General features: G+C 41.2%; 1 protein-coding gene across 1 annotated transcript in view; it reads right to left on the reverse strand.

Annotated features, from left to right (window-relative positions):
- Nucleotides 1–464: 464 nt before the first annotated feature.
- Nucleotides 465–25,001, reverse strand: part of jam3b (junctional adhesion molecule 3b) — a 60,664-nt gene continuing 36,127 nt past the window's right edge. The window contains exons 2-9 of the mRNA XM_079508366.1: nt 9,034–9,102; nt 8,689–8,802; nt 8,387–8,539; nt 6,561–6,763; nt 5,693–5,792; nt 4,935–5,064; nt 4,330–4,384; nt 465–3,945 (exon numbers count right to left, since the gene is read on the reverse strand). Coding sequence (XP_079364492.1) covers nt 3,910–3,945; nt 4,330–4,384; nt 4,935–5,064; nt 5,693–5,792; nt 6,561–6,763; nt 8,387–8,539; nt 8,689–8,802; nt 9,034–9,102 — 860 coding nt within the window. The 3' untranslated portion in view covers nt 465–3,909. The remainder of the gene's footprint in view (nt 3,946–4,329; nt 4,385–4,934; nt 5,065–5,692; nt 5,793–6,560; nt 6,764–8,386; nt 8,540–8,688; nt 8,803–9,033; nt 9,103–25,001) is intronic.

Here is a 25,001-nt window from a genome sequence, read left to right on the forward strand (position 1 = left end):
CACCATTGACTATTATTCATACATCATTCATCAATTATTCTTCTGAATTCAAAACGGGAACCCCTTTTGGTGTTTTAAGCATTATGTTATACTTTAGCTATTACAAAATAGCAGATATACAAGCTCATAGCACGGCACCGAGTGCCGCGCTACGAGCTTGTAGATCTGCTATTTTATTAAATTTGTGAAAATGTGGCGGAAATCTTTGAATATATTCTTTCATTCACAGTGATCGTTTTTAACTCAAATATTTGCTTCTGGGAGGTCCCTGACTCCCTAGAACAACATATTTTCCGATGGGGGGTCCATGGCCAAATACAGATAATTCTGGGGGTCCTTGACATGAAAAAGGTTGAGCACCACTGACATAGAAACATAGTTTTTTAAGAAAACTGAAGCCTTTTAAAAAAAAATCGGCCTCAGGTCTAAATGGGTTAAAAAAAATAGCACACACAAACGTCTGCTGAAATATTAGAAGTGAGATTTATTAATCACAAAACAAAATAAAGAAATAAAATAATGGTTCAATATTTAACAAAACACCAGGCCCTAGAAGGACATTCTATACAGTACACAAGTTTGGTTCATAAAATCATGATCTCAAGATTCTGAACTTTTCTTACAGTACATGGTTTACATCATGCCAATCCCCGCTATCACAGAAAGCAGTTTATCAATTATTAGATCAATGAAACTGTATACCCTCCACAGGTTCGGAGGACATCGTCGGTGTGTTTTGGCAGTTATTATTTGGCTTAGCTTGCCCCTTAGCACAGGACAAATGTATCTCTCACTGCTTGCTTATGCCTGAGTGGAGATGTGAATATCTATAGTCCCTTCTGCCTTGCTGCAGCCAACAAGAGAGTAGACACTTTTTTAGGCCGTTCATTGGGGCAAATGTAGGCCTTTAGTTTGTACTGTATACACACTGCTCTTTCACTTTATTGTAGACAAACATTTTGGGTAACACTTTACATGATATCTGCTTCATGAAACAAAGAACAAAGAACATCAGAATACAGCACATTCTGAATACTCATTTAATTATTATATGCCAGACACAATTTATGTAAACTTGATTGCCTTGTGAGCCCAAGTAACACTGTTTTTGTCATGTGTGAAAATGTCACACTCCACATCATTATATGCCATTAGACAGAATCAAAATGGCCAAATATATGCTATTAGCCATTAATGTGTTTACAAACCGGAAATCATGTAAAGTTTTAACACTATATATTTCTGGTATATTTATCTTCTCTTCTAGTGCTGTGTCTTTACCAAAAATAATTCCTGCTATGCTTAGGCACTAATATAGTTCTATTTCTACCTTCGATGAAAAAAAAGAAATAAAGTTGAAGCTTTCAAATAATTGAAATAAGCTATTTACATAATATTGGATATGTAGTGAGGGTAAATGTTATGAATTTACAATTTGTGGTGTCATCATTCCTCTCAAACGCTATGCTTGTGTCATACATGTAAAATAAACTGTAGATATACTTTGGTGTATTTTTCTCCAAAATATACATAGCAATGTACAAGTGTGAAATATCATTGTTTTGTTGTGGTCAGTGGCGCTAATAATGTAATGGCAGAAGGCACTTAAGAGGAATGAATTGTACAAATGACAACCATCACGGTTTAGGCGGGAAAGGAAAACGCATTTATGCGTGTTTGTACCTCTTCATCATAATATTTACCTGTGAAATAAACTGATTACACAATTACACCCTGCATTATGGAGTGCCTCTCATTGTTCCTATAGCCTATATTTCATGTCACAAATGAAATTTGCTTGCATGGGAAAACACTTTGAGCGATGTTGATAACTTCCTATGTGTAAACACTGGGCAGATCGTCCCCACCATGACCTGATTTCCTCTCGTAGAAACATTCATAGCATCTACACAAGCAGGGACGTGCACACACAGACATCAAAGGGGGCTTCAGCACCTGCCCTTTTACCCTGTCTGTAAAACAACTGCCCTTTCCAGACCACGAATGCAGCATTTACTGATGGTGAAAGAAATGCAAAAGCCACTCCTTTCCATGCCATGCCGGAAGGCAGCATTCAGGAGAATTCCTTTCCCCCCCAAGTCTCCTGAACATGAACACAGCATTTTGCGCTGAACAAATTTAGTTTAGAAATCCAGGTCGTTACACACCGCATCTCCACTAGCTAAAGAGTGCTGGGTTGCGCCCCGAAAATATCTGATCTACAAGCTCTCAACGCGTCGCGCTGCGATGCGTTGTGACCTTGTAGATCTGCGTGTACACGTCCCTGTACACGAGAGCTTCGCGGCAGCAACACGGCACGCTCCTCATCACAGAGTGGATGTGATATATACGGCTGGGCGATATGGATACGATAAATATGACAATATTTTGGACCAAATACCTTTTTATCGATATCGTTGTATTCATTGTGACTAGACTATCTTATATTGTTTTTGAGTGGTGCAACCACTCCAAGGAACAGCAATGGCCGTCTTAACCTATGTGACTATGTTACTATGAGTACCAGTAGGGACAGGGATCTAGGTAGTATTAATGAATTTGCAATGTAACGATTTGCACTTACTCGGGTGCTATGAATGTTTTATAAAAGGAAGTCCACGTAAAACATTACAGTGATCTTTTGAGTGTTTGAAATGGAAAGAGTTTCATATTGCCGCAAATAGGAAGTTTTACATTTCACCACTTTACACATAAAAAAAAAAACTATATACAAATCAATACAATTGTTAACATCAAACCCTGTATTGTTATAATGTAATATTGAACGTACTTTTGACAGCACAAAACCCCCAACCTGGACAGTATATTCAATATATACAAGATAAACAGCAAGCACAGAAGGACACTTAAAATCAAGAAAACGCAGCACTGATCGTGTAGTGTTTCACAGCATTTGACTGGCACTCTTCAAAGCTTCTCACGCCTGATCTATACTCGGTTGCGCGTCTGTGTCGCGCACCAAAAATAGCTGACCTACAAGGTCACACCGTGTTGTGCTGCGACGCATTGTGAGCTTATAGATAGGATGTTTTCGGTGCCAGACACCGGCGAACAACCAAGTATAAGTCATCCGTTACTGTCTAAAGACTATCTACAAACATTAACATGGAACCTTCTTGCAATAATGACTGGGATATCCCTATTATCCCAGCAGAGAAATAAAACATGTAAGACCGCTGATCAAGAACCAAATCTCGATATGCTCATACTGTGTAAATGTCATAAATCCATCAAGCTCTGTCTTTTAATTTGCAGAGGTGTAAAATGCTTACGGGTTGATGCTAAATGGTTAAACATGTTAAATATCTTTATCCACAACCAAATAAAAAACACATGTTAGTATTTTACAAATATTTAAAAAAGTAAACCTTTTATCTATAGGCATTTTAAAATATATTCCATCAAAAATAGTCTGACAAATTTCAACAGTAGAAAAGAAATGTTATATAAATGACAAGAGGTTTGAAGCAAACTGTTTACAGTAGGATATTGTCATAACAGATTGACTCCAGAACTGAATTTCTTCTCCTTTTTCTCCTGATAGAACTTTTCTATTTTCTCTCGGTTGGTGTTAAACCTTTAAAAACATGCATTGATAACTAAATAAAGAACCCCATAATTTAGCAAAATGTGTCATTTTGTGGTGATACGGTCATCAAATGATTCTCAGTACCAATCTGTATCGGACAGTGTGGGTAATAGTTTCTACATACTGTTCTCCTGTGAAAACTTGTCACCTTTGGCAAACTTGAATTGTTTCATTTCAGTCAAGCCAAGAACTCAAGGCACAAACTGGGCAGCTCACTGGTTTAAACAGCTTCACGAGTGCAGTCCAACATATGCCGTTGACTCCTAGGCAAATCCAGCTTCATCTTCCTCGTCCTTTTTTTAGATGACAAATGAGGATTTGTGTCGGAAGTCACCCTGCGAAAGATATTAAATATATATATTAGCTACTCGTTTGGAACTAATTAAATAGTTATGACATTTTGGGCAGTATTATGCGTGTCTTAAGTACCAGGTATTATTACTTAACTTAAGACCTGGAGGCATGGTCAATGCTGTTTGGCCACTCAGAATAGCCAAATGTCATTGATCACGCCTCCAGGTCTTAAGTTAAGTAATAAGACCTGGTACTTAAGACACGCATAATACTGCCCTTTACTGCATAATACAGAAAGTTATTTTTGTATTATTATTATTATTTTCATGTGAGAAGTAATAATAATATTAACCAATCATTAACAACACTTAAATGTTGATGATTGAACAACTTATTTAGAGGAATCTTTTGTTTGCATTACTCACCTCATCCTCTGTCCTGACATAATCCACTCCATCTCCTTTAGCCGGGACCTTGTAACTGATAAGACCAAATAAATCATTATTATAATATTTATTTTCCGATACAATATGCCATAAATACAATAACATTAAAGGACCACTTCACCACTTTTCAACATATCTTCATATAATTGGTCATCACTAATGTTCATGATAAAACACCACCATTTTTTCCTACTCAGTCTGTGTCTCATAGGAGGGCTTTGGGCAGTTCGGACACCCGTCCACCAGTGACATCATCATTAGGCAGATTTTTTTTTAAACAAGATTTGTTTTAAAATATATTTAGATTTGTATTATCGTGAGAACGATGGCTTCAACTTTTGCATTGCAACTTTTCAGGAAAAGAAAGCCTGCCGTTTCTATTAGCTTGGATTCACCATCGATGATGTCACTGGTGGACGGGTTTCTGAACTGCCCACAGCCCTCCTATGAGACACAGACTGAGTAGGAAAAAATGGTGGTATTTTATCATGAACATTAGTTAGGACCAATTATAGGAAGATAAGTTGAAAAGTGGTGAAGTGGTCCTTTAAAATGTAGACTGTGACGGCATTTCAAAATCTTACTTGTTTCCCGTCTGTTTTTGGCTGGCGAAGTAGCCTCGCTTGTACGCGCAGCAAATTCCTACTGTTATACATAGGAGCACAACCACCACCACCAGCACTCCCAGGATAATCCCCGCGATGTTAATGTCATCTGTGGAATGACAAGCGGGACAAATTATAATTGAGAAGGCTTTGCTGGAATTCCAGGAATTTATAAAAGGCAAAGCTTAACCCATTCTGGGCGGGAACCCCTTTTTGGTGTTAGCATTATGTTATGCTTTAGCTGTTGAAAAATAGCAGATCTACAAGCTCATAGCGCGCCACCGAGTGGCGCGCTACGAGCTTGTAGGCCTGCTATTTTTTGAAAAATCGAAGAACGACTGACATAGAAACATAGCTTTTTCAGAAAACTGTCAGGTGTTTTTTGGTGTTAGCATTATGTTATGCTTTATAGCTATTGAAAAATAGCAGATCTACAAGCTCATAGCGCGCCACCGAGTGGCGCGCTACGAGCTTGTAGGTCTGCTATTTTTGAAAAATCGAAGAACCACTGACATAGAAACATAGCTTTTTTCAGAAAACTGTCAGGATGTAGAAGACATTTTTAGAATCTGATCTCAGGTCAGAATGGGTTAAAGCTCATAGTGAATAAAATATTCAATATTTAACCGAACGTGAACATGTGGTGGACAACATGAAACTCATGCATGTACCGGTGAATATATTCTGTATAAAACTAACTGCCATAACTATAAAACTAACTGACATAAAGTACTTACAGACTTCCATGGTCTGGGGTCCACACTCTGCGTGTCCCGCGTCGTTCTTGGCTCTGCAGTAGTACTGAGCACCGTCCTCTTTCCTCACCGCACTGAACCGCTGTTGGATACAAAATACACAATACATTTGATTAATGATATGACATTATGTAATGAAGTCAATGGGGATGCTGTTTTAATGTTCCTAACGTTGTCTTTTTTCATCTGTTTCTTTATTAATCTGCTGCTGTTTTGTCCAGCCCCTAGAAACATCTGTGTAGTGTACATGTACAATACTGTACTGTACATGTATAATACTGTACTGTACACTGTACCAGAAACCTTTCCAAATCAGTTATTTATCTATTTATTTGCACAGGTTCAATACTTTTACTTACTTTTTATTATTTTTCTAAAATAAAAATAACTAATGTACTAGGCTGGTTCATATTGTGTGACCTATCTTTTAAAATATCTCACATTTATTAGAGCCAATCGTAATTATTTGAGCATAATTGTTTTATATTTCAGTCATTTTACAAAGGATAAAATGCAAATACAACAATACCATTTATTAATCAATCAACACAGTTAACCATCAACTAAATGATCAACAGCCATAGCCACACAGACCAGTTCTGGCCATGATCAACAGCCATAGCCACACAGACCAGTTCTGGCCATGCCGCGTAGCAAGAGAGAACCGAGGAATGTGCAAAGCGAGGACAGCAGATTCCCCTCATGGCTCAAGCTCTGTCCCACCATCAACTGTCTCCCCAAAATATCTGCCCCTCTATCCCTGAGCGCCAGGCCCTCTATCCCCACTGCCCCGCCCTGCATGCTCAAAGCATGCCCTTGTCCAAACAAATGCACACGCATAACTACTAACCAGAGTTCCTGTTTCTGAGTTGAGCGTGTACGTGGAGTTGAAGAACTTTGGGCTGGTCTTTGGATCGTCTGGAATCTCCTCCTTGTTCCGGAACCACTGGTACTGGGACTTGGGGAAGCCCTCGTCCTCCACGCAGCGTAGCTCTGCCGACTTCCCAAAGGGCACCGACTTTGGGACACTGCATTTCGGCATCACCGGCTTTACTGTGGTGGTGAGACAATAAAGCATAATGAAGTCACTGTGTGGATTCGGAACCTTCATGGAGAGAGTAGTGATATACTGTACATGTTGAGCAGTGTTGTTTTTGGCAGAAAAGTTCTATTTTAGTCTAGTCATAGTCTTCGGACTGAAACTTAATTTAGTTTTAGTCATATTTCAGTCACCTGGAATGTTTTAGTGTCTAGTTTTAGTCGACTAAGTTTCATGCGATTTTAGTAAAATGTATTTTGGCGGGCCTTGATGCCGTGGTAATGAATGATTTTACACTTGCTGAAAATAGCCGATCTGCAAGCGTACAACGCGTCGCAACGCAACGCATTGTGAGCTTGTAGATCTGCTATTTTCAGCATGCAACCACGTGTAAAATTACTTATACTGGATCTCTTGTCCACTAGTCCCTTCCTAACATTTTAGTCTAATTTTTATTTGTTGACGAAATTGCCAATAGTTTTAAGTCACCATAGCTTAGTTTTCATTTAGTTTCCATTTAGTTTTCGTCAGTGAAAAAAGGTAGTCGACGAACATCTTTCGTCATAGCTTTAGCCGACGAAAACAACACTGATGTTGAGACCTTGACGCCGCCCGCGGGGTCCATGTTTTCTGGCCCGCCGTGCCAAGTAGTGCGACAAAAACATGTAGCGCTTGCTTTCTTTAGCACTGCGATTGGGAGCAGATGCAGTTTCAGGGGCTTCCCATTATAGCCCAGAGCACGCCTTTGCAGCTGGGCAGGTCTTTGGTCACACAACGCATCCTCCTACGTATGTAAGCCAGCGGGTTGCTATGACCTATAACACGGTTTCATCTTACAAGCATCCCAAAGCATGACGCACCAAGCTTTATTTTCTTTCTTTCTTTCATAAAGTCCCCAATGACAAACTTGTTGTAAAAAAATGTTGTATTGGAAGCTTAGGAAGAGAACATGTTTAATTTGAGCGGGAAGTATAGCAAATTAAATGTACTGTATACGTTGGCCCCTATGTGTGTTTATGTACAACACAAGCTTACATTTATCTTGGGTGGTCTTCTAAGACAGTGGTTCCCAAAGTGGGGTCCGGGGACCCCCAGGGGTACCTGAGGGAGTTCCAGGGGGTCCCCAGCTAAATGATAGTTTGGAACCAAATGGACCCTTATGGGTCTGTAACTCAGAGAGTTAAAATAACATTGATTTTACAATATAAATTGGGGGTCCCAGAGATGCCATTAAACTAATTAGACTAATGCATGTCAAACTGGGGGGTCCTTGAAATTAAACGGGTTGAGAATCACTGCTTGAGCTGTAAACATCTTCTCTTATGGGGGTCCCTGGCATATCTTTTCAAATGGGGGTCCGTGGGATAATTAGTGTGAATTTGGGGGTCCTAGACATGAAAAAGTTTGGGAACCCCTGGTCTAAGCCACTGGTTCCCAAACACAGGTTCGGGACCCATTTGTGGGTCGCGGACACATTTGTACAATTTAAATACGGAAATTGGATACGAAAATACAAAACAATGGATTATCAATATTATTATTATTTATGTCGTTTTAATTAAATTGGGACACAATATAACAGAGGATGTGGTTTTAAAAGGGCTTGTTTGTTTTGTTTATTGTTTGAAAGAATGTACCTCTTACAACCAGGCTGATCAAAATCTCATCAAAGGACTTGATGTCATTGGGAGCCGTGACCTCACAACGGTAGTCCGCAGTATCCGACCTTGTGGCGTTCGTTATCACTAATGTCGCAGGCTCTCTGATCCTCGCTCTATTCTCCAAATCACCTGCAGGGGTAGGAAAAAACAACAACATTCAATACAACAATACATAGTACAACGATAGAACACGGTTTACGATCGATAGTTAATTTCCATGGTGGAATGGGTTTTTTTTTTTCATTCCACTCTAAAATGTGTGCATTGTTATGCATTACCTGAAACCTTCCTGTCAAAGTACACGTAACTGGGTTCCCCGTTCTGTATCTTCTTCCACTCGATCCTGGGACTGTTGGTGGTAATGGACTCGATCAGACAGGATAATTCGATTGCTGCGGGAGGAGGAGGAGGAGGAGGAGGAGGAGGAGGAGGAGGAGGAGGAGGAGGGGGGGGAGGAGGAGGAGGAGGAAGTGAGATCATGGCAAGACATTCGGTCAGGATACATCTGAGAGAAGACAGACTTCATGCTTTCATTTAAAGCATCATGTCAAGATCAATGACAAAACAGTCTGTAGGAAATGTCAGATTAGCATTCGGCAGGACATTTGCCCACTAGCTCTTACATTCAAACTCGTTGGTCCATGGTGCCTGTTCGTTTGACTTGAGTATCACGGCCAACACGTTGACGTAGCCTGCAAGACATGGTAGAGGGAAAAGAAACATTAATCTCTCTGATGCATGAGTTTTGATGTCGTCGTATTACACGAATGACCTTGTGTTATATTGAATATGAACTGACATCGTTGGTCGGGCTGTGTTATGTATGCCATGCCAAGTATCACCCTCAGGAAATGTTTCTGACTTTACTGAATTTTCACAGACTATATTAAAAGGAATGCCGATGACGATGTAAAAACAATAACTCATAATATATGGGGGTTTTATCATAACGGAATGTTTGTTTGAGTATTTCTTTTTACAGACAAATTAAACATTTTTTTTAAAGGCAATTTTTGAGCAGGACACATTTGTTTCCCTTGAAATCCCCTCGGGTGCTGCAAGAGATTTCTCAGAGTTGGCCTCATAAATGTAATAGTGTTGTCACCAGAAAATGTAAAGAGTCTCCTGCCTAATAGCACTGGGTGAGATTTATTCCTTGATGATGGAAGTCGAGGCTATTTATTTTGTCTGAGATGTGAATTCCGTAAAGTTTCGTTTTCACATAGCAAACACCCTCTGTCGTCAACATGTTAATTTTCTTTTCATCCCCAGCGTATTGGCGTAATGTTGTTACCGTCCATTTTTAGTCTCGTTGGGCAAACGAATGTTTATGTGTTGCAGGATGGGGGTGCTGTTTCTGTGCACAGTGGAGAATTGTGCAGGGAGGCATGTGCCCTTCAGGGCAAGCTCACCATGCCAATGGCTCAGTCAGCCGCCTGTCTGCCTGGCCTGGCCCTTCTCTCTCTCTCTCTCTGTATGTCTCCCTCTCTCTCTCTCTGTCTCTCTGTGTTTACACACACACGCGCACAAACTCTGTCTGTCTGTGTTTCCGTTTCTCTGACTGTTTAATGCAGCTGCCCATGTGGGACTAATGGTGCAAAAGCAGCGCGGAACGCACTGTGTCGTTCTGTGACAGAGGGATAGGGCCTTGGGAAGGGGGCCACTGCTGTGCTGAATCATCATGACAGCCCGTGGTCCACATACAAATACCCTAAAAGTCACACAAGCAAAACCAGAAGCACAAGAAACCGCTCCGGAGAGGGACGAAGGCGCAATGCAACAGCTCATGGAGAAAGATTCTCACGTACACTGACACTAGCTGAGTGGGTTCCACTGCCAAGTCCTAACTGAAGTGATCCCCATCCTTTCTGTTGGATTGTTTCCAATACTGACCTAACCTTGCACTTTAAATATTGGCAGCTAGATTCTTCCTGCAGTGAATGTCTGGCTTCCAAGAAGTTCCGACAAATGAGCTACTCAGGACATACTTTTTTGTAATTGTTTACCTCATGGGACTTTAAGTGATACACATTGACAGGCCATTGCATTCATTATAGCTCAGACGCTGTATCTAATACTAATGAAACACTATGCATTCTGAACCGAGGGCACCGCAAATACCTAAAACTAATATCACTTAGGTATGCGATTATAATGTTACTGACCACTCTGAGTTAGACAAATTAACTATTCATTAAGGGTACGTTTTGATATAGACGTGCACTGAGTGCACTGTGCTGTGCAATACAAACAAATATCTGAGTGCATGTGCTCCCGGTACACATATAACAACGCACCCTAAATTAAAACTAGGAGGGTTGCACACTGAAGGCTGGATAGCTGAAACATCTGTGACCGTGAAGCATATGGAAAAATAAAAACAAAAACAATTACAGTGTGATTCTCCTTGTTTTGATTTATTCATTAGCTTGTTCAAATTTGCAAAGTATATCATGCAGCCGAGAAGTAACTAAAATATGATGTTTAGCTGTTGTTAGTGGTGCAGTATTAGTAGTAGTTGCCGCAGTGAAATTTGTTCTCTGCATTTGACCCATCTCTTGGAGCGTGCGCCGCGCTCGGGAATCATTAGTTGATTTGACCCCCAATCCAACCCATTGATGCTGAGTGGGAGGCATTGGGTCCCATTTTTACAGTCTTTGGTACAGTACGACCCGGCCGGGGATCGAACCCCCGACCTCCCAGTTCCAGGGCGGACACGCTAACCACAAGGCCACTGTCTGACGTCAAATCACTAATGGCAGTAGTAGTAGAAGTGGAGTACTAGTAGTGAGTTGTAGTAGACAGTGTCAAAGGGCTCATGGAGAGTAACAGTAGTAAGTTGTACTAGTGTCAAAGGGCTCATGGAGAGTAACTGTAGTAGTAGAAGTGGAGTACTAGTAATAAGTTGTAGTAGACAGTGTCAAAGGGCTCATGGAGAGTAACAGTAGTAAGTTGTACTAGTGTCAAAGGGCTCATGGAGAGTAACTGTAGTAGTAGAAGTGGAGTACTAGTAGTAAGTTGTAGTAGTGTCAAAGGGCTCATGGAGAGTAACTGTAGTAGTAGAAGTGGAGTACTAGTAGTAAGTTGTAGTAGTGTCAAAGGGCTCATGGAGAGTAACTGTAGTAGTAGAAGTGGAGTACTAGTAGTAAGTTGTAGTAGTGTCAAAGGGCTCATGGAGAGTAACAGTAGTAGTAGAAGTAGAGTACTAGTAGTAAGTTGTACTAGTGTCAAAGGGCTCATGGAGAGTAACAGTAGTAGTAGAAGTAGAGTACTAGTAGTAAGTTGTAGTAGTGTCAAAGGGCTCATGGAGAGTAACAGTAGTAGTAGAAGTGGAGTACTAGTAGTAAGTTGTAGTAGACAGTGTCAAAGGGCTCATGGAGAGTAACAGTAGTAGTAGAAGTGGAGTACTAGTAGTAAGTTGTAGTAGTGTCAAAGGGCTCATGGAGAGTAACAGTAGTAGTAGAAGTAGAGTACTAGTAGTAAGTTGTAGTAGTGTCAAAGGGCTCATGGAGAGTAACAGTAGTAGTAGAAGTAGAGTACTAGTAGTAAGTTGTAGTAGTGTCAAAGGGCTCATGGAGAGTAACAGTAGTAGTAGAAGTGGAGTACTAGTAGTAAGTTGTAGTAGACAGTGTCAAAGGGCTCATGGAGAGTAACAGTAGTAGTAGAAGTAGAGTACTAGTAGTAAGTTGTACTAGTGTCAAAGGGCTCATGGAGAGTAACAGTAGTAGTAGAAGTAGAGTACTAGTAGTAAGTTGTAGTAGTGTCAAAGGGCTCATGGAGAGTAACAGTAGTAGTAGAAGTAGAGTACTAGTAGTAAGTTGTAGTAGTGTCAAAGGGCTCATGGAGAGTAACAGTAGTAGTAGAAGTGGAGTACTAGTAGTAAGTTGTAGTAGTGTCAAAGGGCTCATGGAGAGTATAACAGTAGTAGTAGAAGTAGAGTACTAGTAGTAAGTTGTACTAGTGTCAAAGGGCTCATGGAGAGTAACTGCCACTCAATCAATCCAATCACGCCTGAAGTGAACGGCAGCTTGTTCACTGGCCACGCACAGGTGTGGGAGGCTATATAAGTAGGTACAGTAGGTAGGAGCGAAGGTACTGACCTAGTGACCTAGTAGTAGAATCTATTTACGTGTAAGAGCTTTACACCTGATTTATGCTTAATTGCACACCAGTGTCTCGCACCAAACATAATATGTGATCTACAAGCTCACAACACATTGTGCTGTGATGTGTTGTGAGCTTGTAAAAGGGCTTTTTTTGGGCCTGAGACAGAATGCGTTAACCAAGTCAGACAAATCAGGCTTTAGTAATCTACAGCCCCAATCAACCATCACCTTTACACGCAAACAGTTGGGTCGCCTAATGCAGACGGGGTAAGCTGATTAGCACGAGGTATCTCTTGAGATCAGACCCACAGATTGTTCTTACTGTACGCTCTGTTGGTGGTAGTAATACCACATGTACAGTAGGCCATAACTAGGTCATATACCTTAGTTACCCGTACCGTTAGTAATTCATGGGAAAATGTCACTGCATGTGGGCATTTTAATGAACATTTTAAACCTCATCTTCACCTGAGTCTGCCTGAATGTATTTTAAACATGTTTAGCATAGTTTGGTTCACATACAATATGGTCTGTTATTTTCGATGCACGTAGAAATGACATGTTATCTGATCTAAAATCCATCACTTTTAGTATCAGAGACGTGTTGCTGGTTTTATTAATGCATTGCTGACTTTGCAATGACAACATACTGTATATGCATGAAATGCAAAGCTCAATTTATTTGTTGTTAATGTTGATTTTTACATTTCATAATATATTTGTGCTTAGCGTGTCCACAGTGCTAGCGTAAGCAAAGATGACAAGTTATAGAGCCCCAAGAGCAATCACCCCAGCTCTCCACTCCACAACCTTTAAAAATATCCTTCACAACTTTATAAAAGTAGTTTTAAAAGTCACTGGAGGTGAGAGAGAGAGCTCTGTAAAGATCAGTAGGGCATCTTTATTGTTAGCCACGGATCAGTACTTCTCTTCAGAAATGTGACATTCAAAACACTGTCGATAGATAGATAGATAGATAGATAGATAGACAACATTCTCAGTGATGGAGAACTATGTCTACCCCATTGAAGTGAGTGTTAAAAATGACTAATGCAATGAATTATTCCCTGTCCTCCTCCTTTTCCCCTACGGGGACAGTATTATAGTAGATTAAGGTGCCTAAGTGAGCTTGACGTTGAGATGAACAGCTTGAGAGGTCTGCCCTGGAAACAGCGGTCCAGGAAAGAACATGAAAGAGACCTCTCAGAAATAATGACTTCTAAAGCTTTAAGCTACGTCCACACAACCATCACAAGACCTAAACCCTGCAAACAAGAAAGATAAAATACTGATAGAGAGCAGATTTTAAAATCAAAAACATTTATGTGGGATATTAGCACTGCCTGATATGTTATTTTCTTTTCCTACAAGTGTCTTTAATTAATACAAATTAATAATACTCAAGGGTTTGCAATGCATGTTCACATGTGATAGTTGACTGGCTGCATTCAAATGAGGCTGGATGGATAATGTTATAGCACTATTTTCACACATGTACTGCTACATGGATGTCAGGGGATGGGCAGTGTCGTGCACAGACATTTAGAGGGGCAGGTGCTCAAGTGAAAAAAAGGGCACCTTGTGCAGCGCGTGGAACCGGCCGGTTGCCTTAATAGTGTGAGATTTATAGATTTTGGGGCCTAAATAATATATTAGAAGCTTTTTATCAAGAATTGATCAATGTCACCATGGTCCACATAACTGTACTGTGTACACTGTACAAAATAAATAATACGTTGTTTTTTTTTAAAGTGCACATTGCCAAAAGCTGCTCTAGCACCCCCTAGTGTCTATCTGTGCACGCCACTGGGGATGGGTATTCTTTCCCCCCAAAAGCCGGGTGGCAATATCTCATATACACATTATACAGTAACTCAGGGATGCCCAGAAGGTAGATCGTGATCTACCAGTAGATCCCAACAAAGGCTTTGCAGGTAGACCACATGACATGCCCTTAAATTATATATACCGGTAATTCAAAAAGAAAATCTATTTTTTCCCTTCTTCTGCCACTTGAATTAAGGTGACTTGATTGATTGACATCAAAAAATAGCCTGTGAGCTCAAACACACGTTGCAATACTTTGTTTTCAAGAGTGTTGCACACAAACATCAGTAGCATTACAAAGTTATATACAAAGAAACAACTACAAATTACATTTCCCACTCTCTATTTCTCATTCCATGAGTGTTTGTCTTAACGACAGTGCCGGGATTTTATTTTTTGTGGGCGGTTAGATCTTGTTGAGCTGGTCATTTTGAAAGTAGCTCTCAAATCAAAAACGTGTGGGCACCCCTGCAGTAAATACTTTTACGTTTACAGTATTATCCATTATTGTTTAGTGGAAAATACATGCTGCAGTCAGCAGCTGTTAACCACTGTCAACCGGTGTCCCTGTTTTGGGAATGTGAGATTGCTAGGTGAGATTATTCAAAAAATGTCCCACAAAAATTCGAAGAATTCCAAAATGTCAAAGAGACGGACATAGCAGAACTACAAGCTCACAGCGTGTCGCATCACAATTATATATATAGGGTTTAGGTGGTCCAAAACTAGTCCAAAACTAGCCTGAGAAAAGTAATTTTAAAGAGGCCTACTGATACCGCTTTCAGCACTCGCCAAAGAATAAATCAAAATGTTAGTTATGTGTCTTTGCCGAGACATTGGAAGCAGATTGTGTTTACCATGCAGGTTGATGTGGATGAAAGCCATGTCTGAACATTCCCATCGAACCCTGTGTTGTTTACACAGTAACAAGACACTGTTTGAAAGTGCTGCTGCCTGAGATATATTCCATAGAAGCTGTATTGTTTTGTATTTTACCTCAACTGACCTCCTTCGTCATTCAGTATTGCTTACAAAAGCTATATAGCCTCTGTCTGCGTCCAGGATTCAAACAAAACAAAACACCCATACTGTACAAACTGCGTTTTGAGCAGAAAGGTCTGCCCGGGTCAGGTCAGGGTGGATTACAGTAGATCTGGTGTAATCTACAACAACACATATCCCTGCATCCCCCCCCCCCCCATCCCCCCTGAGCCATTCACACACAAGTCAAACAGCATTCCTGACCGGGCAATATCAGACTAGTACTACTGGAATGGGCCATCGAAATGTTCGGCTTGGATCTCTGATGGTCACTTACAGTCTTACACACCTGATTTACACTTGGTTGCACATAGTGTCGCATAGAGAAAATTGCTGACCTCACAAGTTGTGTGCTACTATCGCCAGAGTAATCTAATAAGAGAGTTTTGATCTCGCCGCAAAGTGGGTGCCTATGGGCGATAGTTCCAAACATTGCTCCTATGGCTGGAACTATTCCATTGAGATAGAATGAGCACTTTCGCATTCCATTGTTACAATGAGAGTCAACGGGAGTGTCATTACTCTCTTTTATACTACTCTGACTATCGCTATAGGAGGTAGTACTGTAGGTACACACTGCTAAGTATGGAATTCAGCCTTTAGGAAGTGCTGTGTGTCCGTTTGGTACCTCTATATCTACTACGCTGCTACGCTTATAGCTCCGAGATGAGGTTCCGTCCCGTCCCGTGATATCCCTTCTCAGGTCGAGCTGGGTCGAGCCCGTCCACAGACGGTGGCGATACTGTATCAAACTGTACTCTTTTCAAAAACTAAAAGTATCAGAACCAAGATACGGTTGAAAAAACTTAAGGCCGGGCCCTTAACATTTTTAGTCCGTTGTCAAACAACCGCTTACAAAGCGGTTGTTTGTCAGCCAGTACCATGTTTTCCAAATGCAATCTTACGGAAGCAGTACTGCGCATGCGAACGGCGGTTGATTGGACTACATTTTTTATTTAAAGCCTGATTTAAGCAGTTGTTTGACGCCGGATTAAAAATGTTAAGGGCCGGACTTAAGTTTATCAACTGTATCTCGGTTCTGATACGAAAAAGAGTACTGTTTGATACTGTTTCGCCACTGTTTGTGGACGGGCTCGACCCATGCAGCTAGACCCCATTTCGACCCGGGGCAGGGATATCACGGGACGGACCCTCACATCTCGGAGCTAAAGCGTAGCAGCATAGAGGTTCCACACGGAGCTAGAACTGCTGATGAGACTGGTGCTGATTCCCTTTCCTTCCACTCTTTCCTGTATACTCATCCTGTCCAAGAAAAAAAGTAGTGAAAATATCCGATCTACAAGCTCGCAGCGTGGCACGAAGCGATGCATTGTGCGCTTGTACGTAGTGTGCTAGCATCAGACTGGAAGCCCAAATCTGACCTCTCTATATTAGAGATGGTTATATGGTTTTGATCAAGTCTGAACAGCAAAGCAAACGCATGGAAATTGATTTTTGCAAATACAAATTTGAGCCACATTCCTAATTTAAATGTGATTTCAAAAAATATGTCTCAGTCTGGACACTCTAATACTGCTGCCTGATTTATTCTTTGTTGTATGACACTGTTGCTCGGCAAAAACAGCTGATCTGCGCGTGTTGTGAGCTTGTACTGTAGATCAGATATTTTCGGTCAATGACACGGTCGTAGAACAGCTAGAGTATAGGTTTTTACTCATGCCACGCATATATCGTTATCTCATTTACCACGTAATGCACACAGGTCGTTACCTCATTACCACAGCACATAATGCACACAGGGAATTCATTCCCTGAAGAAGGCAACTTGTTGCCGAAACGTTTGAAAAATAAAAATGTGTTGGCATCGTGACTACGAGCTGTGCGGCCTCTCCTTTCTCAGTTAAAGTGCTCATGTGACCTTCAACCTATAGTCGCTTCTTTTGGGCTTGTTTTCAGAGAGCTTATTGCTCTCACATAATCTGGCAACTGTGAACACCAGTGTTTCAACAGTTTGCTGCACATATAGGCAGAGTTAGTAGTAAGTAGGCTACTCATGCAGTTTTGCAGGCTCAAATACACTGCAGTCATCACACAGAATGCAGGTCTGAATGGGAGGTGCGTGCGTGCGTGCGTGCGTGCGTGCGTGCGTGCGTGCGTGCGATGTAGGTTTATTGGCTCTCGAACCAGGTGTTCATTGACCTACATACATACTGTATATACTGTATATGCCATCTCTTCTCTGTTCCCGTCTCTTGTTATGATTCTTGGCAGGACACACAGCTGTATAAGAGCTGGCAATCTGCATCAAAGATTCCTTTTTTTCCCTTTTTTAATCTTCAGGCTTTCTCTGTAATCTTGGTGTAATGCCCTGCTAAAACCCCAGGTTGTACAATGAGGAGGAGTATACCGTGCAGATACACGGAACTCACGCAAGAATAGGATAAGATCTTGATGCCTGCTCTATGGTGTTGTAGCTCCTTAAGGGAAATGCAGCTACATTTCCCATAAGGATGTTCTGAAGATCCAGCGAGTTGAAGGAGCTGATGTCATAAATAGAACACTTCAATTAGCCCAACCTGGCGATGCTCCCGGTGGAACACACACACACATCTCTATACCTACGGTAGCGCGCCCTACGCGGCAGGATATTCCCACGCCCCTTTGGAAGCTGCAGAGATCAAAGTGTTGCGCACCTGTTTGTTTTTTTGGCAAAACAACCGGTTGCTATCCTGCTGCAACCCTTTTTTTCCCAACGTGTCAGGCTGCTTGAGCCGCAAACGTTCACTTTAATGATCAGAAATACAGTGCTGCTTTAACCCGTTCAAGACGGGGAACCCCTTTTTGGTGTTTTAAGCATTGTTAAAATAGCAGATCTACAAGCTCGTAGCGCGGCACCGAGTGCCGCGCTACGAGCTTGTAGTTCTGCTATTTTTTAAAGATCGTGAAAATGTGGCGTAAATATTTGAGTATATATTCTTTCAGAGCAAATGTTTTTTAACTCAAATCTTTGCTTCTTTGGGGGGTTGGGGGGGGGTCCTTGGAACAACGTATTTTCAGATGGGGGTCCGTGGCCAAATACAGATCATTCTGGGGGACCTTGACATGAAAAAAGGTTGAGCACCACTGACATAGAAACATAGGTTTTTCAGAAAACTTTTGGGATTTAGAAGCCATGCATGTTTTTATAGAATCGACCTCAGGTCTAAATGAGTTAAATTCACACTTTGTTGTACGGCGTTATCACAAGACGAAAATAGGCAGATCTACATACATACATACATACATACATACATACATACATACATACATACATACATACATACATACATACATACACATACATACATACATACATACATACATACATACATACATACATACATACATACATACATATATACATATACATACATACATACATACATTGGCTATTTCTGGCCTTCGACACCGACACCTAACAAAGTATAAATCGGGCTTATGGCTTCGTGTCAGTGAATATGTCACCGTGAAATATTGCTCCCATAACAGATCAGATAATATCCTCCATTATTATGATTAAAGAGGCTGCATTGATTAAATTCCCGGAGCAGAAATTGCGTCTATATTCACTGACCGAAGCGGTGCCAAAGAAAGGACCAATTAATTCTCCTCCCCATGCAGTTCAACAGCTGTGATTGGATGGATGGGAGTATGGCTGCGTGTCCTCAGATGCTCCCCCCCTCCCCAATACACTGACCATGTTGCTCCCACCCTCCCCAATACACTGACCATGTTGTTCCCTCCCTCCCCAATACACTGACCATGTTGTTCCCTCCCTCCCCAATACACTGACCATGTTGTTCCCTCCCTCCCCAATACACTGACCATGTTGTTCCCTCCCTCCCCAATACACTGACCATGTTGTTCCCTCCCTCCCCAATACACTGACCATGTTGTTCCCTCCCTCCCCAATACACTGACCATGTTGTTCCCTCCCTCCCCAATACACTGACCATGTTGTTGTTAACCCTTTTAGGGCTGACGTCGATATTTAAAAAAAATGTCTTCTAAATCCTGACAATTTTCTGAAATACCTATGTTTCTCTATCAGTGGTGCTCAATATTTCATGTCAAGGACCCCAAAAAATATGTGTAATTGGCCGCCGACCACCATCTGAATATATGTTGTTCCAGGGACCCCCCAAGAAGCAAAGATTTGAGTTAAAAACGTTGTGCTCTGAAAGAATATATATTCAAAGATTTGCACCACATTTTCACGACTTTTTAAAAATAGCAGACCTACAAGCTCATAGCGCGGCACTCGGTGCCGCGCTATGAGCTTGTAGGTCTGCTATTTTTCAATAGCTAAAGTATAACGTAACGCTTAAAACACAAAGGGGTTCCCGCCCCAAAATGCGTTAACCCATTGACCCATTTAGACCCGAGGACGATTCTACAAATGTCTTCTAAATCCTAACAGTTTTCCCGAAAAACCTCATGTTTCTATGTCAGTCGTTCTCAAACATTTTCATGTCAAGGACCCCCAAAAATATATGTAATTGGCCGCCGACCCCCGTCGACCCCCCCACCGACCCCCATCTGACGCTAACATGCCATAATCGCCAATGATAACACAAAGGTCACACCTCCTGTGTTTACTTCTGACTGATATGGTTTTAATGGCTCATAAAAATGACAAGGAGAAAATGATATATTATGTCAGCTGTTCTATCCTAGTATATATCACACACGTGCTGTACATACTACCGGTCAGGAGCGCCAACCTTTCACATGCGCTGCCTTAGACGCATTATGGGCATCGCCCAAGCCCCCAGTAAGGCTATCCAACGTTGAAGATGCCACTAGCTACTGGCGAAATGTGGAATTGCAGCACTTAATGGAAGTGGACGGACGTTCATTACGACACGTCGCAGCGCGACGCGTTGTGAGCTTGTAGATCTGCTATTGTGTAAAATCAGCCATTACGACGGCATCAAGACCCGCCAAAATACATTTTAGTCAAAAACTAGACTAACACTAAGGCATTCCAGGTGACTAATATGTGACTAAAACTAAATTAAAACTATTCAAGAGACTATGACTAAAACTAAAATCAAAATTTGCTTTCAAAAACAACACTGCCAATTAACAACAGCGTCCTGGAGAGTGCTGGAATCCCCACCATGTACAGCACTCTGAAAACAGAGACGCACACGCTGGCTCGGTCATGTGGTGAGGATGGATGGATGGATGTCGGGACGGATTCCCAAGGATCTCCTCTATGGAGAATTAGTTAAGGGAAAACGTCCTGTAGGCAGACCAAAACTACCGCTACAAAGACATTCGCAAGCGAGACCTGAAGGCCTTCGGACATCGATCTGGACACATGGGGAAGCTGCTGCATCCGATCGCACAGCTTGGAGACAGATCATTGAGGATGGCCTCTCCAAGTTTGAATGCAGCAGTCCGTGGCAAAGAGACTGAGGCGAAAGAATAAGGCCCAAAAAAACAACCAGACAGACCAGCATATCAGTCTTTCCCGCATTGGTCTACTACTCAGACACACTGAACGCGACTCCATAGTCTCTGGAGACTGACGGATGCCAAGGATGACATACTACCAGTAGATACTAGACCTCTGCAAAGGCCAAGCATGAAACAATGCCTGTGCAGCCAAGGGCACAGGCAGAGGACTCACATGTTACATACATATTCACTGCCTGTAAGTTAACCTTGCATTCATAATTTGGCCTAGATCGATGCCCGTAGCATTTGTGACCAGATTTGACTGAGAGCCTAGCTGCCAAAATGAGTTAAAAAAATGAGTTAATAGCGCAGGCAGACTCTTCACATACTAGAGCATGTCTGAAATAAGTGTCAGAGCTGAAATCGACATGTAAATGTAAATGCTTAAACATGTAGCTATAGGTGGATTGTTAGAGACCACAGAAGTGAACCTTTCAAGCCTGTTTTCTCAACTCGCTGTTTACTCTATAAGCCATATCTCCAAAACTGGTGGGTCAAACTGAACAACCAATATGTCAATTTGAAGCTATGATTCCCTGATTTCATGATATGACATGAAAAAAAAGAAAATTCAAAAGAATCCAATGGCAGTCCCTCAGTCAAATTTAGTCACATTTATTCAGCCAACAGCCTATTCCAGCTTTAAACATAAAGTGACAAAACAAGGTAAGAATCCACGATTAGACTGGTTCAGTATAAAATGTAATGAACACTGTACTTTTTACTGCACAAAGCAGCGGGTCAAACTGCGAGGGCACATTATGGTCACGCAACTTATATTTCACCACAAACTAATCTAAGCTGCCAGTCCAGATTGGAGGGCAAAGATTCTCTAACAGGGATTCTTCTGGAATGAGTTCACTGGCTCATCATTCTCTAATTAGCCTTCAAGTGCAAACGCATGACGCTGTGGTTCTCTATTCTCTCCTGCCATTTCACTTCAGCTGGTGTTGCCCTGACCTCACCACTCAAGTGTGGAATACTTCAAGCAAAGGCAGTCAGAATTCCATCCATGTTATATACGTACAACCCTGAAGAGGCCATACCCAGTGACTCAGTGCCACAGAGGCCCTACTAAAGCCAGCATTCAACTCTTCTGCGTCAGCGATTCAAGCCGGAAGTTATGCAGGAACGCCTACTGAGTGGCAAAATACTACTTTCTGGCCTTGACAGCCCATGCATCCAAACAGAAGAGTCCTATATTATTGCATTAAACAACGTTAAACAATGTTAAACTCACTTTGCCTGTTGCTTTGCCTGTCGCTTTGCCATTCACTTTATGCATGCGCATACCCTCTATATGGATTTTGGTTAATTTGCGATTACTTAACCCATTTACAGTAGGCCTGACGTCGAAATAAAAAAAAAGTTCGCTCTGAAAGAATATATATTCAAAGATTTGTGTCGCATTTTCAGGATTTTTCAAAAATAGCAGACCTACAAGCTATGAGCTTGTAGATCTGCTATTCAATAGCTAAAGTATAACAGAATGCTTAGTTAAAACACCAAAAGGGGCTCCCGCCCAGAATGGGTTTTAAACAACGTTAAACTCACTTTGCCATTGACTTTATGCATGCTCATACCCTCTATATGGATTTTGGTTAATTTGCGATGACTTAATTCTACAGAAAATAGGCCTATCCAAATTGGTTTCTTCTTTCCTTTTTCTTTTTTTCTTTTCAAAATCTTTTTATTCAGGTTTTTGTAACAGTAGCCCAGGGGCAAGTATTAAACAGACATATAAAATATAAAAACAAAACTCAATCCCCTATCCCACCCTCCCCCCACCCACAATCCCAAGGATAGTCGGAAAAACTAAAACTAAAATAAATAAATATATCTATATACACATACACAAAAATACATGCATACATAATTACAAAAAATAAAAATATAATAAAATAAAAAGCAGATTTTTCATAGCAGAGCAGATTTTGTTTCTGTTGTGGTTTGGTGCTGGCCGAGGCATAGGCACGGCACACTATGCAGTTTGTGTGTTGTGGTAGAATATCATAAACGGGCCCCAGGTCTTGTAAAACTTTTTCTCAGAGCCGGCAATTGAAAACCTTAACATCTCCAACTCGAGACAGGACATTATATCACGAAGCCACTGACAGAGCACGGGCTGGGCAGCATCCTTCCATTTGAGCAGAATGGCACGCCTAGCGAGCAACAAGGCAAAGTCGACCATACGACACTCTATGCGTGTTAGAGGAAGGTCATCCCTTCCAGCAGTGCCAAGGAGAGCCACTAAGGAATCTGGGTCTAGATTTTGATGTAGAATGTTGGATAGAGTATTGAACACATTCCCCCAAAATGGTTGTAATTTAGGACACATCCAATACTGATGGATCAAAGTTGCATCACCGCTCTTGCACTTGTCACAGGTACAGTATGGAGTTACGTCAGGATAAATACTAGCCAGTTTAGCCTTAGACATATGAGCTCTATGGACTATTTTAAACTGCACTAAGCAATGTCGTGCACAAAGAGAAGACTTATGTATAGAAGAAAGAATAGAATCCCAAACTTCATCAGACAGTGTGAGGCCCAGATCATGTTCCCAGTCGGCCTATATCTTATCTAAGGGCGCTGGCCTCGAATTTGAAATGATATCATATAATATTGAAATGGCGCCCTTAATCGTTGGGTCAAAAGACAGAAATTCATCGATAGGGTTAGCATCAGGCTTATTAGGGAAGCCAGGTAGTATTGAGCTCACATAATGTCGGGCCTGCAAAGATCTGTAGAAGTGTGGTCTAGGTAGACTATATTTCTTTGAAATTTGTGACCAGATTTGACTGAGAGACTGCCATCGCGCAAATTACAGCTTTTCACCAGAGGAGAAACATTTTTTTTTTCAAAAATGAGTTAATAGCACAGGCAGACTCTTCACATATTAGAGCATGTCTGAAATAAGTGTCAGAGCTGAAATCGACATGTAAATATGAAATAAATGCTTAAACATGTAGCTAGGTGTAATGTTAGAGACCACAGAAGTGAACCTTTCAAGCCTGTTTTCTCAACTCGCTGTTTTCTACAAGACATTACTCTATAAGCCATATCTCCAAAACTGGTGGGCCAAACTGAACAACCAATATGTCAATTTGAAGCTATGATTCCCTGCTTTCATATGACATGAAAAAACAAATTTAAAAAAATCCAATGGCAGTCCCTCAGTCAAATTTAGTCACATTTGATGCCCTTTCCATGCCCTTGTTTTGTACAGTAAGTGTATTTCCTGACCTGAAATCCTCCATTTTAGTCTGTATCCTCAAATGACTAAAAATGACATGAATATTTCAGGAAACCTAGATACTTGCCCAGTACAGAAGGGGAAGCATAATAACTGCCTGTTGCCCTTTGCAATTCAAGAGGCTGCCAACTCCATCTCCTCGTGCGTTTTATATCTCCTTAAACCATTTAGGCCTGACGTCGAAATTTAAAAAAATGTCTTCTAAATCCTGACAGTTTTCTGAAGTACCCATGTTTCTATGTCAGTGATGCTCAATATTTCATGTCAAGGACCCCAAAGATTATATGTAATTGGCCGCCGACCACCATCTGAAAACATGTTGTTCCAGGAACACTCCACATTTTCACGATTAGCAGACCTACAAGCTCGTAGATGAGCTTGTAGATCTGCTATTTTTCAATAGCTAAAGCATAACATAATGCTTAAAACACCAAAAGGGGTTCCCGCCCAAAATGGGTTAATAGTGTCAAGAAATTACAGATGGAATTTATCCGTGTAAATATTTATCTTCTCAAGTAAACTAGGTTACAGTTTTTTGGCACTGCATACTTGATCATGTTAGGTCTGTTTTTGGTCACAATGCTCAAAGTTCAGTGTGAGCTCCGAGCAGAATGTGGCTAAACTCACAGACGAGACAACATCGCATCGCATTCATTTCCATTAATGGAAAACTAAAAACGAAACTGAACATAAAATGTATTCTGTTAGCATAGTAGTTTTCTTGCATGTATAGGCCTACCAATGTGAACAGCTCTTTCACAACAAAATAATTGATTATGAATGTGAATGCCTGTAATTCATGTGTAAATTGTCATTGTGTCTGTAAAAAACTCTTCCAATTCTGACAACTAGAGGTGCGTTCAGAGACTTGAATATGTATATTCGTCCTCGGTTC

The sequence above is a fragment of the Electrona antarctica genome (genome assembly GCF_951216825.1).
Source record: "Electrona antarctica genome assembly, chromosome: 8".
In the NCBI taxonomy this organism is placed as follows: domain Eukaryota; kingdom Metazoa; phylum Chordata; class Actinopteri; order Myctophiformes; family Myctophidae; genus Electrona; species Electrona antarctica.